Consider the following 20,154-nt stretch of genomic DNA (forward strand, 5'->3'; position numbering starts at 1 on the left):
CAAACTCTTTTAACCCTTTCATGCATGAATTATGAAAGCCTCACTCACTTTTTTTACCAAGTGTTTTTATTGCTCTTGGGCATGAAAAAGAAGATTTTAACTTTAGTTTATTTTTATCTAGTTTTTTTCAAATTTAGAAAAAATATGATTTATATGTCCACTCAGGTGGATGCGTTAAAGTCTAAACTGAAAACTTGTACATTTGAAAAAAATTATAAATAAAGATGTGCAAACTTAAAATGACATTATAATAACTTAAAGGTGGGGTAGGTAATTTTGGAGAAACCAGCTCGAGTGCGCTTAGAATTTGAAAATACACAACCGGAAAAAATCTGGCCACTTCCTTACAGAGCCCCTCCTCCAACACACACAAACACGCACATGACCAATGAGGGCACGAGATAAGTTGTGCACAGATGGAAGGCTGACAGGCAGGTAGGCCATCCAGTTACTTTAGCCGGCTCAAATGATTGGTTGTGCTTTTTACAGCGCTACGGCCTTCCACGTCAACGTAGATTTTTGCATGAAATTATAATTATTCTGAATGATATTCCTATTGACAAGCTAGTTTCTATGTGAACATTATGAGATGGACAGCCAGAGAGAATAAATGAAAAACAGTTATGAAATACTATATGACAGTAAAACAAGAATAGAGTTTAAAAGGGGAGTGATTTGTAAAATATAAGAAAATAAAATCTGTTTACAGTTCTGTTTCATATGGGTGTTGATTACACAATCAACTGGCGCGGCTTGTTTGCAGAAAAAAAAGATAATTCTGGTCCACACTACAATACAGTAGGTGGCGGTAATGCACCTTTAACGCTGGCTGCCACACGCCATAATACCAGAAGAAGAAGCAGAAGAAGAAGTAGAAGAGCAGTTGTCTTTAAAAATCCACATTTTGTGACATCAAGAGAGGACTATTTTCTCTAACTTGAGTAGTAGCCTACCACGATAGTTTTAAACCGCTGTTTTACAGTGTACGTTGTTTGAAATGTTAATGGTAAAGACAGTGAGTGAACGTTTCCTTTAATTGCGCTTTCATAGCAATCTATCTGGCTTACATTACACTGCCATCATACACGCCTGTACACCTGCACGTTCACGCAAATCATACTGTTAGTGCACTAATAAGCCGGCGACATTACAAGTTTTTTTTCGTAAAGAGAATGTCTGAGCAGACGCTAGAGTATTTCTGGAGTCGGAGAGAAATAATGAAGAGGAACGCTGCCGAGGTCAGATGGTCGCACGCTGTCAACAGCAGGAGCAGGCTGACGGAGGCTCTCACAGGTGGATGTATACAGTGTGTAGATATATTTTCATTCTATAGCCCTTTCCTTTCTCAATTCTAATTTCCCCCTCCCCGACTCCTCTCTTTGGCCCTTCGGCCCAATTCCAAATCACTCCCCCTCCGTGACGGACTGAACTCCGTGTCGGAGTGACACTCTCAGCTCAATGAGGCTCCCTCCTGTCAGATGGAGGGAGTAAATACAGCGGCAAGCTTTGGAACAAACTCCCCTCTCTCCGGCAGAAACAGGAAATGACATAACTGTATGTAACAACGGTTTCAAATCAGAATCTCTTGGACAAAAATTAATAACTAAAATAAAACTCCAAACATCTTTAATTGTGTTACTTTTTTGTAAAGCTCTTTTAGTTTTAAACCTGATGTTTATAAGCTTCTTAGTTTTTGCAACAGTCTGTAAATATACACAACTTTATAATAAAATGCATAGCCTAGGTATGATGACTAAACACAGGTTAAAAAAAATATGAGGTTATCATGAGGTTGTTAACATCGCAATTTATCAGTGAATGTTTGCAGGAACTATTTGTAAACGGCGTGTTTCCTGCAGCCAGCAGGTGTAGGCCCAATCCCAAACCACGCCCTACACCCTACCCCTACACACTACCCCTCCGTTTGCGCGTTCGCGCGGAGGGTCCGCCACATTAAGTGCTGTTCCAAACCAACGAGTGTGGAGGGGGAGTGGGCTATCAAGCCCTCAAACAGCGAGTCTGCATCGGTGCTGACTTGAGACTGGTCTCTGTCACTACCCGATCCGTTCACCTGCCCGATCGGTACTGCGCATGTGCGAGATGGTCCGCCATATTGGACAACTCCGTACGGCAACCCAACTAGGACACTTGACACAGTGGCTTTTGGCAAAGCACACAAAAAAAACTCAAAAAACCGAGAGAGATGAGTTATTGTTATTACAACGTGACTTCACTATTATTTAACAACTATTTCTATTGGGTTCTTTTATTTGGGGTTAAGTACATTGTCAGAATAAGTGAGAAATGGATTTAACTTCTGTTAGACAGCTATCATACTGAATAAATATGTGTGCAAAAACGTATGGCATTAATAATGTATATCTAATTACATTTAAAAATGTATGGCATTAATAATGTATATCTAATTACATTAACTGTGAATGTCTTTCATTTTATTTAAAATGAACAATTACATACAACATTTTCCATAAAAAAGTTGATTCAAGAACAAATCTCTGTTATTAGATCAGTACTTTTCTTATGACTATTATTGCTAAATTTGAAAGGTCTTTACCAGCTTTGGAATTATATATATATATATATAGCACCTTCTGCCATCCCATCTCTACTGACAATCATTAACACTTAGATTTTATGATATCGTAAGCATCGTCAGTGATTGACTTGAACACTGAGAATGTATTTATTAACTTCAGACATTTTCATATACAAATGTGATCATACACCAACACACTTTTTAGAGATATACATTTTTCACACACAACGCACAACCATTTACTAAATTAAACCATATCCCATCATAATACGAGCAAATAAAAAGGCACAACAATAAATATATTATGTGTATGTGTGTGTGTGTGTGTGTGTGTGTGTGTGTGTGTGTGTGTGTGTGTGTGTGTGTGTGTGTGTGTGTGTGTGTGTGTGTGGTGTGTGTGTGTGTGTGTGTGTGTGTGTGTGTGTGTGTGTGTGGTGTGTGTGTGTGTGTGTGTGTGTGTGTGTGTGTGTGTGTGTGTGGGGGGGGGGGTTGTTAAGATCCACGTCCAATGGGGGCAGAGGGGAGAGGTGGGTTCAGCATCCTACAGGAAATGTAATTTGCATGTAATATTATTTATTAATATGGAATAATTTAACTGGAGTTTGTTATCCTTTAATTTTGCTTGATTAATTATATTGCAGGTTGTGGGTAACAGCCAGTCCATGGTAGCAGCACGGGAACAGCTTATTCCTCTGAACTTGTGTGCTTTCCGTTCAAAAACTGCAGGAACCCTAAAACACAGACACAACCCCCTTCCCTTTGTGGTGTATCACAATGCACAATCTCAACTATTGTAAACACGATAATAAGTAGAGCAATCCTTCCTCAAAGTAAATCTTGTCTTCCAGTATTTTTCACGAGTCCAGTATAGTATTTAACTAGACCAAGGTAGCAAGAACTAGTTTATCTTTGTTTTATATATAATTCCAAAGCTGGTAAAGACCTTTCAAATTTAGCAATAATAGTCATATAAGAAAAGTACTGATCTAATAACAGAGATTTGTTCTTGAATCAACTTTTTTATGGAAAATGTTGTATGTAATTGTTCATTTTAAATAAAATGAAAGACATCACAGTTAATGTAATTAGATATACATTATTAATGCCATACATTTTTAAATGTAATTAGATATACATTATTATGCCATACGTTTTTGCATAAATATTTATTCAGTATGATAGCTGTCTAACAGAAGTTAAATCCATTTCTCACTTATTCTGACAATGTACTTAACCCCAAATAAAAGAACCCAATAGAAATAGTTGTTAAATAATAGTGAAGTCACGTTGTAATAACAATAACTCATCTCTCTCGGTTTTTTTGAGTTTTTTTTTTGTGTGCTTTGCCAAAAGCCACTGTGTCAAGTGTCCTAGTTGGGTTGCCGTACGGAGTTGTCCAATATGGCGGACCATCTCGCACATGCGCAGTACCGATCGGGCAGGTGAACGGATCGGGTAGTGACAGGGTGTTTCTCAATCGCGAGTACGCTTGCTTGGTAGCACATGTCTGCCGAGCATCTTGCTTCAGAAGCGAGTCAAGAATACTTCCTGGCATTCGGAAAACGAAGTGTGGAACACGCTAGCAAGTGTGCAGGTGTGCGTCATATGAGAGGCCCCGCCTTACATCTTCCGCCACAGATTTGGGGAAATTGGTCCGTGCGCAAAGCATTGTGGGGATTTTAAGACCGCGAAGTCTACTCATGTGCAGACTCGATATTTCTCCAAACGGAGTACGCCGGGCTCGGTAGATTTCCAAGTATGCTGGAGATTGGAACAGTACTTCGGCGGCACTCGATGACGTAGTATGCTTGAAATAGTGGCTCTGAAGCAGCTTTACTCGCGATTGAGAAACACCCACAGTCTCTACCTGACCGGAGTCACGCTGTGTGTGTCCGTCAGGAAACACGCTGTTTACAAGTAGTTCCAGCAAACATCCACTGATAAATTGCGATGTTAACAACCTCATGATAACCTCATATTTTTTTAACTTAGGATCATACCTGTGTTTAGTCTAGAAAAAGGTAAATGTGTGCATTTTATTATAAAGTTGTGTATATTTACAGACTGTTGCAAAAACTAAGAAGCTTATAAACATCAGGTTTAAAACTAAAAGAGCTTTACAAAAAAGTAACACAATGAAAGATGTTTGGAGTTTTATTTGAGTTCTTAATTTACATTTTTTGTCTAAGTGATGCTGATTTGAAACCGTTGTTACATACAGTTACGGCATTTCCTGTTTCTGCCGGAGAGAGGGGAGTTTGTCCCAAAGCTTGCCGCTGTATTTACTCCCTCCATCTGACAGGAGGGAGCCTCGTTGAGCTGCGAGTGTGGCTACAGACGGAGTTCACTCCGCCACGGAGGGGTAGGGTCGAGGGAGTGGTTTGGGATTGGGCCGAAGTCAGGTGCGAGGCAGACTCACTGTTGGAGGGCTTGATAACCCACTCCCCCTCCACACTCGTTGGTTTGGAACAGCACTTAATGTGGCGGACCCTCCGCGCGAACGCGCAAACGGAGGGTGTAGGGGGCTTATTGGAATTGGGCCTTCGACTCCTATCTTCGTGTCTTAGTCCCGCCCACAGGAGATGCAAGCGGAGGAGTCGAGGAGGGGAACCGAGGAGAGAGGAGTGGAAGCAGCAGGCGGTTAGAGAAATCAGAAATCCTCTCTGAGCGCTTATTTTAAAGAGACGTCCATTAATGATGACAGGAGGCACAGCACTCAGAAGAACTGTGTTCATGGCAATTTATATATTTACTTTAATTCATTCACAGTGTTGTATAATGAGACAATAACAGTGAGGAGGACATACACACACACACACACACACACACACACACACACACACACACGTGTATATATATATATATATATATATATATATATACGATTTCACAATCAAACAAGTATCAGAGCACTCTCATAATAACGTGACACTATCAGAGACTGGATATATCCCCCCCCTTCTCTGGTCGCTACAATAGGGAAATCAAATGACGGGCCAAACATTTTATTTACAATTATTAAAAGTAAGCAGGGGAAACCAAACCAACTGAAACCTGTCTGTCCGCCGAATCTACCACAATCACAGACCTACACACTGTACAACACACACCTACACACTGTACAACACGCACCTACACACTGTACAACACGCACCTACACACTGTACAACACGCACCTACACACTGTACAACACGCACCTACACACTGTACAACACGCACCTAAACACTGTACAACACGCACCTACACACTGTACAACACGCACCTACACACTGTACAACACACACCTACACACTGTACAACACACACCTAAACACTGTACAACACACACCTACACACTGTACAACACACACCTACACACTGTACAATACACACCTACACACTGTACAACACACACCTAAACACTGTACAATACACACCTACACACTGTACAACACACACCTAAACACTACAACACACACCTACACACTGTACAACACACACCTACACACTGTACAATACACACCTACACACTGTACAATACACACCTAAACACCTACACACTGTACAACACACACCTACACACTGTACAACACACACCTACACACTGTACAACACACACCTACACACTGTACAACACACACCTAAACACTGTACAAACACACACCTACACACTGTACAACACACACCTACACACTGTACAATACACACCTAAACACCTACACACTGTACAACACACACCTACACACTGTACAATACACACCTACACACTGTACAACACACACCTATACACTGTACAATACACACCTAAACACTGTACAACACACACCTACACACTGTACAATACACACCTACACACTGTACAATACACACCTAAACACCTACACACTGTACAACACACACCTACACACTGTACAATACACACCTACACACTGTACAACACACACCTATACACTGTACAACACACACCTAAACACTGTACAACACACACTACACACTGTACAACACACACCTAAACACTGTACAACACACACCTACACACTGTACAACACACACACCTACACACTGTACAACACACACCTACACACTGTACAATACACACCTACACACTGTACAATACACACCTAAACACCTACACACTGTACAACACACACCTACACACTGTACAATACACACCTACACACTGTACAACACACACCTACACACTGTACAACACACACCTAAACACTGTACAATACACACCTACACACTGTACAATACACACCTACACACTGTACAACACACACCTACACACTGTACAATACACACCTACACACTGTACAACACACACCTACACACTGTTCAATACACACCTACACACTGTACAACACACACCTACACACTGTACAATACACACCTACACACTGTACAACACACACCTACACACTGTACAATACACACCTACACACTGTACAACACACACCTACACACTGTACAATACACACCTACACACTGTACAACACACACCTACACACTGTACAATACACACCTACACACTGTACAACACACACCTACACACTGTACAATACACACCTACACACTGTACAATACACACCTACACACTGTACAACACACACCTACACACTGTACAATACACACCTACACACTGTACAACACACACCTACACACTGTACAATACACACCTAAACACCTACACACTGTACAACACACACCTACACACTGTACAATACACACCTACACACTGTACAACACACACCTATACACTGTACAACACACACCTAAACACTGTACAACACACACCTACACACTGTACAACACACACCTAAACACTGTACAACACACACCTACACACTGTACAACACACACCTACACACTGTACAACACACACCTACACACTGTACAACACACACCTACACACTGTACAATACACACCTACACACTGTACAATACACACCTACACACTGTACAACACACACCTACACACTGTACAATACACACCTACACACTGTACAACACACACCTACACACTGTACAATACACACCTAAACACTGTACAATACACACCTAAACACCTACACACTGTACAACACACACCTACACACTGTACAATACACACCTACACACTGTACAATACACACCTAAACACCTACACACTGTACAACACACACCTACACACTGTACAATACACACCTACACACTGTACAACACACACCTATACACTGTACAACACACACCTAAACACTGTACAACACACACCTACACACTGTACAACACACACCTACACACTGTACAATACACACCTAAACACCTACACACTGTACAACACACACCTACACACTGTACAATACACACCTACACACTGTACAACACACACCTACACACTGTACAACACATACCTACAGTACAGCTCCTAAAGCATATCATATCAGGCTACAGCCGGTGTGTATTTTATTATGTGAAGCACTAAATGGTTTTATGAAAAAGACCTACTCGTTGTTTGTAGATATCTACTAAAGCCTTCAAAAGCTCTGCTTTCTGCATGGACCTCAGCAGCTGTTCTCACTGTAAACATTGCGTCACCATTAAAGCAGTTAATAAAATAAAAGTAAGTAGACTAATATCCAGGGGAGATGTCATTAGAGAGTAAACAAACAGTAAAGGGCAGAAAGTTTGATGCACATTTGATCCTCTTAAATAATTTATAATCACAACGGAACAGTTTGCAGAGCGGTCATTGGTTGAGATAAGTCCAGCCGTGCTTCACGACTCTTTTAAATATCACTGTTGCCTGAAATACATCTCCGGAGGGTACATCAGTGTACCCTGGGTTATAGCTCCTCCAGAGAGCCTCCTCTCTCCTCTTTCCTCTCTCCTCTACATCAGTGTACCCTGGGTTATAGCTCCTCCAGAGAGCCTCCTCTCTCCTCTTTCCTCTCTCCTCTACATCAGTGTAGTGTAGTGTATCCTCGGCTATAGCTCCTCCAGAGAGCCTCCTCTCTCCTCTCTCCTCTACATCAGTATCCTCGGCTATAGCTCCTCCAGAGAGCCTCCTCTCTCCTCTCTCCTCTACATCAGTGATGGTTATAGCTCCTCCAGAGAGCCTCCTCTCTCCTCTTTCCGCTCTCCTCTCTTCTCTCTCCTCTCTCCTCTACATCAGTGATGGTTATAGCTCCTCCAGAGAGCCTCATCTCTCCTCTACATCAGTGTACCCTTGGTTATAGCTCCTCCAGAGAGCCTCCTCTCTCCTCTCTCCTCTCTCCTCTACATCAGTGTACCCTGGATTATAGCTCCTCCAGAGAGCCTCCTCTCTCCTCTCTCCTCTACCCTCTACATCAGTGTACCCTCGGCTATAGCTCCTCCAGAGAGCCTCCTCTCTCCTCTCTCCTCTACATCAGTGTACCCTTGGTTATAGCTCCTCCAGAGAGCCTCCTCCATGCTCCATCCTAGATCCTCGATGGGCATTTAGAGAAATTAGATGTCCTTCAACACGAATTTCCGGGTCACTACCGGAGGACCGAGGAGGCGAAAACTTGACAATTGAGAAAGGGCTTATATCTTGAAATAGTCTATAGATGTATAAACAGCTTGTGGGTCTCTATACACAGTGTGTAGATGTCTTTACATTCTATATCTGTATAGTCTAAAGATGAAAATGCACTCTGTGGATTTTCGTTTTTTTACATTAAAGTAAACTCTGCATGATCGGTTTTTGATGAAGCTGTGCCACCAAGTAGTGCTGACTTAGTTGTTTTCGTCACTACATTTTGTGAGTGAAACTTAGTTAATTAATCGATTATTTGAAGTTTGAGAATAATTTCTGTGACTTAATGTTATTTGTGTTTAATACCATTGCAAATCTAAAATCTTAGCGTCTTCAACTGTCTTGACTTTTCAGACTAAAAAGAGTTAAGACATCACCTTGGGCTCTTTCAAAGAATACCAAATATCTAATTTATGAATCAAGAAGGAGATCTGCAGATGAATCAGTAGTTAACCCGAGTGTGAAGGTTTATCAAAGCTCACTGGGACTTATTGATTAATAAGGTAATCCTGTCACTCACAAATACAAATATATGGCTCATTCATGCTCAGATGCTTTGTCAGTTTTTCTTGATTTTTACATAATGAAGTTTCTCCACCCATAATGTATACATATTAATTAAGAAAACATTCAACAAAGCTGATTAATCAAGTTTACTGGACTACATAATAACACTTCAGTACCATTGTCCTCCAATAAGTGCTAGTAATTTGTAATGTCCATTTGTTGTTGAGGCGTTCCTAGAGATACATAGATCTTATTCCGTGGTCATTTGTCAGACCGAATTTTATTGCATTCTAATAAGCTATTATCATGTTTGATTGGTCACATAAACACTCCGTTTTCCAGTTTGCTAGAAACACTATCCAAAGCAAACATTGATTGCAATATGGTAGACAGAATATTACAAACATCTCATCGCACTGAAATACAATTCAAAAGCCTCCAAAATAGGCATAAGGTTTCATTCATGCTTCCTTAAAGTATGAAAAAACAAACGTTAGAACCTTCATGAAGGGAGAATTTAGACTTTATATTTATTATTTAGTATATAGAGATTTTACCTTTGTGTTGACAGAGTTCTTCACTAACTTTTTTGACCATCAACTTCCATTCTAGGTCCCACACATATGATTGAGGCTGACATAGTCATGAGAGGCCGGGATCCTAAAGAGCCCATCATGGCACATCCACCTGATACAGAGAGTGACATCACACTGAAAGAGTGGCTGGAAAAAGTGAAGGAGTATAACAAGGGAATAAAACTAGACTTTAAGAGGTAAGATGTTACTTATATCCCTTCTTTATAATATGTGGTTGTCTGTGATGTAAGCACTGTGGTGTACTCCAACAGCATGGAGGCGGTATTTCCGTCTGTCGTTCTTCTGGAGGAGATGCTGGCTCAGCCAAGCTGCCCACTGTGGATCAATGCAGATATCCTCTCTGGTCCTGGGGGAAAGGCCACACCTCTGGAACCTCAGGCATTCCTTTCTGCTGTGAGAACTCTTCCCACTCACGCCGTGCTCTCTCTCGGCTGGACTACAGGATGGACTGCTGGGATAGATAATGCAGGTGATGACACTTTCGTGCCACTGGCTGTGTTTATGTGGAGGTCTTGTTTCTATTCATTATAGAAGAATTTAGGAAACCTGAAAACCAACAGAAGGCAATCAAAGTCAAAGTTGAATCAAACTTCACCTTTCAGCAGGACAATGATTCCTAGCACAAAGCCAAAGCAACACAGGAGAGTTAAACAACAGAAAGCTTAATGTCCTAAGTGCCAAGTCAAATCCATATCTCTATCCCACCCAACATCTGTGGCACTTTTTGAAAGCTGCAGTTCACAAGCATCATTCAACCAACCTGAACAACCTGGAGCAGATCTGCAGAGGTCATGGTCAGAAATCCCTCAGAACAGTTGAACGACCTGGTAGATACTTACCCAAAGATACTTCAGGCTTTTGTTGAAGCTTAAGGTTGCTCTACCAAATTATAGTGTGTGAATACTGGTGCAAGTAGCTTTTTTCAGTTTTCTATTTTCTTTAAAAGACCTCCTGATGGATCATTATTTTTGGCATTGGAAATATACTGTTTGAACATATGAGTTTGCTATTAAAATACTGTTAAGTACCTAAGTAAGTAATGTCTTAAGTTTTACTGCACTACAGTTTGTCTGTTTATGGGTTACGTATTGCAACCGCGTGGCCCAAACTCACATGTTTTTTTATATATGCTTTCACAATTATATCTTTATAAGCACAGATGAATAAAATATACTAGAACATAGTTACATCTCAAATAAATTGCCTTTTGATTTGTTTTGTTTTAATATTTTCAGGTTACAGCTGGAATATGGTGCGTGTGATGGAGGAGATTTGTAGAGACCTTAAACATCCAGTAACCTTCCCAGTGCGTGCAGCTTTGCTGGCCCAATCGCTCTCACAGCTCACATGGCTACTGCAGCAGTCACACAGGTAGGGGTGTAACGGTTCACAGAATTCACGGTTCGGTATGTACCTCGGTTTTGGGGGTCACAGTTCGGTACGGGTTCGGTACAACAAGAAAAGCTAAAAAAAAGTCCCAAATGCATAATTCCAGGTTTGTTGTTATTTATTTTTGAACAGTGATGCAAGTTTCAGTATAAAAATAAGGAACATTTTGAATAATTAACTGTATTACACAGTTCAAAACAAACCACAAACAGTACCACACACACTCAGATGGCCATAGTATCTATAATGGCTGATCTCAAACAAGAAGGTTTCATCAAGCTGTAAAGCGAAAAAGAATGTCTTGAAAATATTACACAATAAATAATAAGAAAGTGTTTCAAAGGCGCATAGCCGTTGAAATATATATGCCAATAGCTTCCGTTATTTATTTTGGTCTCTCGGCTTGCATGTCTATTGGCTTCTTAAAAACAGCGGGGAGAAGCTGTTGAACTGCTGTTGTCTTTCGCCGGGCTCCGGTGATTGGCAAATCTGGGTGATGCCTTCTGATATGATTTAGCATGTTTGGCGTGTGTTACCCAGGTGTTATCATTAGCATACCGCACCGCTGTCGACCAACGCCGACACACCGTCCTCCCGATCCACCACTCGCACTCCATCGTTACTGTAGTCCACAGGGAAAACGAAATGTTCCCACACAGCTGATTTAACGAAGCAGGTGGGTCTTCTAGCTCCTGTGTGTTATCTGAAACTTGTGTGTGAACCTGAGGTTGAATTGCTTACTTAAGAAATGCCATGTCACCTGGGAACTATCATGGTGTTTTTGAGCAAGGCACTATATTAAAATTAAATTCAAAATTCTGATTCAAAGGCTTTATGTCATATACACAGTAGCTACATTTTGTTATGGCAATGAAACGTCCCAAGCTCCTCCAAAAATGCAACATATTATATATAAGACATAAAACAATAAAACAAATAAAAAAACAATAATAGTGCAAGAAAAAACAGAATACAAATAAAATAGTGCAAGATAATGTTGCAAGTAATGCAGGAGAAGGGAAATATATGCACGTAAAATAGAATAAGATGAGCTAAAAATAAAATGTCAAATAAAATACTGTAAAATTAGATAAAATACTACTCATTGAAATAACAAATGAATATGTGCAAGGCAAACAGAAGAATGGAGCTGGAGAAGTCTTATGCAAGGCCGGATGTATAGACAGGATTTACAGAGTCAGGCTACAGAATGTTTTCGTTGGAACCATTATAGATGGGTGGGGGGGGGGTCTTTTTTTAAGAGTCTTGAAAACGCCTGTTCTCCACAGCGACGCACATGCACACTCAAATGTTTTTTTGTTTTAACATGTAAACAACGCATTCTGGTACTCTCTAACAAGAAAATAACATTTACTTCATGCAAAAAGGCCAAGCAACATTGCCGCATGTTTTGGGTAATTTTAGAGTCAGTAGAATCAGGAGGAATTATTTTTAGTTTACATTAGTTTTTTTGTGCAGTACCTGAGCCTGAGCAGGAGCAATGTTAGTTTTTACATTTTCTATTAAAAGTGTACTAACATGTCCAAATTGCACATCTTGACACTAAACCAGTGATCTTGTTTATTAAATTTTTTATTATTATTATTATTATTATTATTAATATTAACATTTCTTGTGCACGCCATTTTTCAAATACACAAGGAGTTCTATTTGTCACAAATATTGAGAATTACAAAACTAAAATATATAGTGAAATTATGTGGTTGCTCAACTAAGTGATCAGTTTATGTGATAGAAGAAATCATTGTGTTTATTATTTTTCAACTGCACAAACCTACTATTTAATAAATGCTTATGTTTTATCATGTTCTACACAGGTACACTCTAACAGTATGGACGGGCCAGGAGGATACGTTAATACTTCAGGACTTACTGCCCTACAGAAAAGAATTTGACATCAGTAGGATCTACTATGACCTGCCAGACTCCCAAAGGACAGAGCTCAGTATGACACTACAAGACAAAAACTAAAAGTCTGACAAAATATTTGAAATTGTCTCGCTGCAGCAGGCCAAAGCTAGATAAATGAGAAAGAAAAGAACAGTTGGTTTATCTGCAGAAATTATTCTTATGATTTATGATTTTTGCATTTTAGTTTAGGCCTAGCAATATACTTCTTCTGGGCTCTAAAGTTTGAACAAAAATTCTGAAAATGGAAAATGAAGTCTGGTGGCGTTGCAGAGAGCATAAGTGTAGGTTTTTTATGTTAATAAATTACAACACTTCCAAATCCCTGTTTTTATTTTTATAAAAGTCATTTGTCCCACCACCTAATGCTGACAAAAGACCGATGTTAGTGTGTGTTTGTTTGGGGGGGAAATGGCTTTGTATGCAACCTGTAAGAGGTAAGGAATAGGCCTAGCTAATGATACAAAATGTCAACTAGCCACAAAAGTTTGAAGTAAACTGTAACAGCTGGATTCAGAAAATAGGTGAAAACTGGCATACATTATTGAGGTCTTGTTATTCTATTTAAATAAGTAGAAGTTAGCATGGCATTTTGTTAGTAGTCCTCAAAAGTCTAAACTATTTTGGGGCGGCAGTTGGCTCAGTGGTTTAGTGCACTCATCTTCAGATCAGATCAGGGAGTACCGGTTCAATCCCACCTTGACACACACAGTCAGCATGCCGCTGTTTCCTTGGGCATACATTTCACCCCAAATTGCTCCTGTGGGTATTATCCACAGTATTGAGAACGGATTTGAGCACCTGTAAAAGCGCTAAAATACCATGTATTATTATTATTTCATATAAGCAACAGAATAGTTTTCAGATCCCTTTCTTAAATTAAAGTCAAATTAAAGTCAGCAAAGTGTCAAGGTTTTTTCACCTCTGTCATGACTCAGCATTACTGTGATGTGCTCTGCCTTGTGACTTTTTTCGACAGTTCCGGACCTGACTTGTTTTACCACTCTCTTTTCTTTTCTTTTTTTGACTGTCTATTTTTCACTTTGATAACAGGTCGGACCTGTCCTTTTTCCACTTTTCTTTGGTTACGGTTAACCCTAAGGGCTTTTCTTCCATCAGTAACATAAGGAAAGGTCCATAGGCTTGTAGCGTTAAAGTCAGTATAAAACATAGTTCAAGTGCAACCGGTGCAGGGTTGGAGCAGTAGTCATTAGGAGGATAAAACAAAACAAACTGGGAGGGTGTCATCCGCCTATTACATGCCTACAACAAACTGTTTGCATGTGTGTTGTCAAAATTATAAGAACAAAGCATTAGTCAAATTTCACGGCCCCAAATTTGAGGGGCCGTGAGGGACATTATTCAGAAATACCGTTCACATAAACATGTGTGAAACACTCACACACACAACTAAAACCAAAATCATTTACAAACATATGTAAAAATCTCTCATATACACATATGAAATGCTCTCACACACACCTATGAAATCCAAAGTTATTCACATGTGATCACACTCACATGCATACAGTGGAGGAAATAATTATTTGTCCCTTGCCGATTTTGTAAGTTTACCCACTTACAAAGAAATGAACAGTCTATCATTTTAATGGTAGGTTTATTTTAATAATGAGGGACAGAATATCAAAAAGAATATCCAGAAATGTACATCATGGAAGAGACATGAATTGATTTGCATTTAATTGTGGGAAATAAGTATTTGATCCCCTTGCAACCAACAACAGTTACTGTAGACAGTTAAGCCTTCTAATTCGACAGTCATTTCCATCCGATTGGAAGTCTACAGTCGTACTGTCCAATGGAGTTTGGAGGCGGGACTCCGACTGTAGACATTTGGCAAATCAGAAGGCTTAACCGTCTACAGTCACTGTATTCGCATGTGATTGGAAGTCTACAGTCGTACTGTTCAATGGAGTGTTTGGAGTGGGCGGGCTGTCCGAACGTAGAGAAACAGCGGCTCTCCCGAGACTGTCACTGTACAGTCTTAACAAGACATAATAAGCCATTTTTCTTAGAGAATTTGTGTGCAATGTGTCTTTATTACTACCTGACAGTATTCATTTCGTGTGTTTTTCGCTTTCAACTGAGTTTTTACCCCACCACTTCATCGCTCGTTTGCTGGTGTATCGCTAGCGAAGACTTGGGTTGACAGGTACGTTTTTTTCTGTTTGAAAACTTCTTTAAAGTATACTTTACACGCCACATACTTCGGCAACATTTCTGTTATCTTGTGTTATTCATTACTGCAATGACCCGACGGGCCACGGCCATGTTACTGCTGACGGCCGCTAGTTAGGGGACAGCGTCTTTCAGTGAAATATCTATCAAACTATAGTTTGATATGCTATAACGTTACCCACTACAGTTTAAGGGACACTTTCTGTCATTATCCGTGTTATCTTGTGTATACACAGTATATCATGACCTTACTGTTAAAAGTGACAGTAGGCATCGTGTCCCGTTACCGTTGGCGCTAGTTAAAGGTTAGCATAGCTCAATGAAACCTCCATTAAACTATAGTTTTATATGCTATAACGTTACCCACTACAGTTTAAAGGAGAGGTGTCATGGCCATTTCCACTGATCATAATTCCATTGTTGAGGTATACTAGAATAGATTTATACTGTGCATTTTTCCAAACTCACATTGGTTTCTCATACAGCATCTCTGTAAACTACGTGTATTCACTGAATTTCACTCTCTGCCTTTAACGGCTCGTTGTAGCTCCAACAGCTCCAGCCCCCACCCTCCCTGTGAGCACAGTGTGCTCTGATTGGTCGGGACGTTGTGAATCGCGCTGAGCTCCATGAGGTGTTGTTTCCTTGTTTAGGATACATAGCGAAACACAGCCAAACTCATCCTGAGCACACACAAAGTCACAGCCGAAGTAAAAACAATAAGTGTGGCTTGATATTGAGTAAGAAAAAGGTTGATAAACGCTGTGAGAATGGGTCTGCAGAGAGAATTTCGCCGCGATCCCAACTGTCTGTTATCAGCCTGCAGCCAGGGAGGAGAAATCAGCTGAGCTGCCTGCTCCCTGCACACAGATGTGTGTGTGAGGAAGTCCGTGGATTGGTCAATTTGGACCAATCAGCGGGGGCTTAACGTAACGGCTCCGCAGACGTAACGTAACGGCTCCACGGATTGGTCCATTTCGTTCCGGTACGGCTTGACATCATGCCGTACCCGGAAGAATCAAATGGACAATGACGTATCTCCAACGAGGCGTTTTGGGGAGGTATTTTCTGTGTTAGAGTTTTACTCGCTACAGGGTGTACTTTGAGGGTTTTGACTCTGCAGACCGTTTACATGCATAAAAACCTTCATAACACACAAGGGGACGGGTAATAACCGGAGAAGCATGACACCTCTCCTTTAAGGCACACTTTCTGTCGTTATCTATCTAATCTCGGGTTAACCAGCTCATTACTGCTTGTGTTTACGTTACATTACTGTTATTGACAGTACAGTCCATGTTTAATTGATTATACATGTGTTAACAACACAATATCAACTATTCTTTTTAAAAGTATATAATTAATGTGGAATAAAAATCAGCTGTAATACAAAATAAATGTTAATTTGATGCCAGTTTTTAATGACCAAAATAAGCCAACACATTTAGCAGGAGTGCTTCAAATATCAGTAGTTTGAACAGTGGTTCAAACTGTATGACCATACACATAGTCACATACATACACATATGTATGTGTATGGTCACATACATATGAGAGTATGTGACCATGATTAACAATATCACCAGGAAACCTGTTGAAACAGATTGCAACACAATTGCAGATCTGTTGGTGCCTAAATAACATTTGATCTGGTTAGTCTAGAAGTGCACATCCACAACAGAAGAGTTTCTTGAAGTAGAAGACACTGTGATTTGTGCCCTTTGCAAAAAAGAAATATTGCTTTGCTTTTGACCAAATCTTTGAGACCCCTTGCATTTATTAAAGCAAATGAGACAGAACATTTAAACATTGCTATGTGAAATATTCTCAGAATAATACAAAATAACTGAATGTTAAACGCTTGTCTTGCGCTGTATAACGCGAACAAAAAGAGTCAGTGCATTTTGTATGTAGATCAAACCTTCATTCCTGTTTACCCAATCTGTCAACTGTCTAGGTAGCCGGGTCAGTGTATGTTTTGGTCATTGGATTTTCTTTTCACAAATGGAAATTCAAAAACAAAAAACGACTGGATATTTAATTTTCGTTTTAAAATTGAAAAAACTAAATTGAAATAAAAGGCGTTTTTCTTTATCATGGTCAAAAAGGGATTTACTAAACTTAAAAAATGGGATGATTTTCTACTTCTCAAAACAAAAAATAAAATCACTAGAAAACAGAAACAAAAATACTACCGGTTTTTCATATTCTGCTACCGGAAGTTACCTTTCAAAATAAGAGCGTAGATGAGGACGGTCAATCCGTGTACTGTGGTGCGCTTGCACTGTAGGTGCGCCGCATTTGCGCTTCAGATGCTCCCTCCGCAAAATGAGGCACCCTCCGCAAAATGAGGCCCCCTCCGCAAAATGAGGCCCCCTCCGCAAAATGAGGCCCCCTCCGCGAGGTGAGGCCCCACGCAGTCTGCGTTATCGGCCTGTAGGGAGGGGCGGCCCTGATACAAATATTTTTTACTACAAGTTCTACAAAACTGACACTGTTGGACTCGGTATTAGTTTAACTGCTACCAGAAATGAAATGAAGTACTTTTACTGTGTACTTTGTGAGTAATCCTCTGTCAAAGTCCCCTCCATAGTAGGCTCCATAATGCATGTTTTTCTGCTATCTTTGATGAATGATACAAAGACAATTTTACCATTAGTTCTTAATGAAATCGATACTGTTTGACTTTGTATTAGTTAGCCTAATATTTACAATACATTGAAGTACTTTTACTGTGTATGTTTTGAGAAATACTCTGTCAAAGTCCCCTACTGAGAACAACATCAAGCCACTTCTGCTAAGTTTGATGAGGGAATTAATTTTTGTTGCCATTAGTTATTCGTGAGATTGATCCTGTTGGACTCAGTACTAGTGAAACTACCCCCACAAGTATATGAAGTATTTACTGTGTACTTTTCCAGTAATCCTCTGTCAATGTCCCCTCCTGAGAACAAGAATGCATGTTTCTCTGCTATTTTGAATCAGCGTTAAAAAACCTTTCTTCCTGAGACTGATATTGTTGGACAGAGTATTTTAAGAGGATATGGTAGACATGATATCAGCAATACTTCCAGTACTCTGGCAGCAGCGTTTTTACCCCTTGGAAAGTCTTTAGAGTCTGGCCTGGATAGCTGGTCACAAATATCCTTCAGCAAAGTGACACACTCTGTCACTCTTGTTGGCCTCTTATGATGCTGCTGTCTTTTAATATATAATTATTCCTCTGCCGCTAATTAGTTCCTCGCAGATTCTTCAGTCTCATCAGTCTCATCAGCCTCATCCTTCCATCAGTCCCAGTTAACGCCTCCAGCACACTTCCAGTGTCTGACTCCATATGATATTGTCCTGATGCTGTATACAAGGGTGATGCCCCATGATCACAAAATGATCCCTCTAGAGCAGGGGTGTCAAACTCAAATACACAGTGGGCCAAAATAAAAAAATGGGTACTAGTCGAGGGCCGGACTGGTTCAATGTTTATTGCAAAACGTATTGAAATGAACTTATTGCACATATTAAACCTGGAACTAACTAAGCTTAAATTATTGCCTATAAAACAACATTAAACATTAAATAATCAGTTGCATTCATTTCTTATGGCTCTATCTGCAGCTTTTCCGGAGTCATTTCTTATGATGACATTTTCCCACAGGCCAACAACAGCTCCAACAAAACGATTTCCCTCAAAGAAAAAAAATCTGTGATACTAGTTCAGATACTTGGCATCTCATCTTGGGTGCAAGGTCATCAATGTTTGGGCTCAGGCTCTGAGCTGAGGAAACCCTCAGGATGGAGTGAAGGTGTGCGTGCAATATACCGGCGGGCCAGATCTAATAGTAATTCAAATTATCCTGCGAGTCGAAATTAAATCCACCAAGGGCCCATTGATTAAATGCTGACCTTTTAAATTTTAAAACTTTGTAATAGTAATAATGAACTTACCTCCAAGTACAAATTAATTAATTAATTGTTGAATTGAAGCTTGTTTTAGATTATTTAACTTTATTACCAATTTAAAACGGAACAGTCTTTCAAAACAAATGCTTGAAATTGTATAATCTGAACTAAATCAGTTAAACCATTTTAACATTTTCCACTTTTCATTAAAAACACAATTAAAGTTGGACTAAGATTCTGTGTCTCTTTTAGTTGCTGAATTTAGGACTAAATTAACTAACCAAGTTCAACTCCAGCCCGTCCTCCAGAGCCGCCTCGCCGTCCTGCAGCCCGGCATGTAAAGGGGTCCCGCCGTAGCCTCCCTCCAGCCCGTCCTCCAGAGTGGGTCCCGACGTGGCCTCCCTCCAGCCCGTCCTCCAGAGTGGTCCCGACGTGGCCTCTGAGTTCAAACGATTTTTTCCCTCAAAATTAACTTTAACGAAAGATTGTTTAGATGTTTTCTTACATTTCTTGTAGCAGCTTTTGCACACATGACACGTGGACTGTAGTGTTTTTATTGAA

General features: G+C 40.1%; 1 protein-coding gene across 2 annotated transcripts; it reads left to right on the forward strand.

Moving 5' to 3' along the window:
- The first annotated feature begins 834 nt into the window (after positions 1-834).
- Positions 835-14,387, forward strand: fam151b (family with sequence similarity 151 member B). 2 transcript variants are annotated; one of them, XM_034117536.1, is made up of 5 exons: positions 835-1,293; positions 10,196-10,355; positions 10,431-10,648; positions 11,415-11,550; positions 13,407-14,387. In XM_034117536.1, exons 1-5 carry the CDS (start codon positions 1,173-1,175, stop codon positions 13,558-13,560), a joined length of 789 nt encoding a protein of 262 aa, XP_033973427.1. In that variant the 5' UTR covers positions 835-1,172; the 3' UTR covers positions 13,561-14,387. The 2 variants fall into 2 exon arrangements, with proteins under 2 accessions (XP_033973427.1, XP_033973428.1); XM_034117537.1 differs by having other exon boundaries at positions 1,239-1,306.
- Positions 14,388-20,154: the final 5,767 nt, after the last annotated feature.

The sequence above is a fragment of the Trematomus bernacchii genome, unplaced genomic scaffold (assembly GCF_902827165.1).
Source record: "Trematomus bernacchii unplaced genomic scaffold, fTreBer1.1, whole genome shotgun sequence".
Taxonomy (NCBI): domain Eukaryota; kingdom Metazoa; phylum Chordata; class Actinopteri; order Perciformes; family Nototheniidae; genus Trematomus; species Trematomus bernacchii.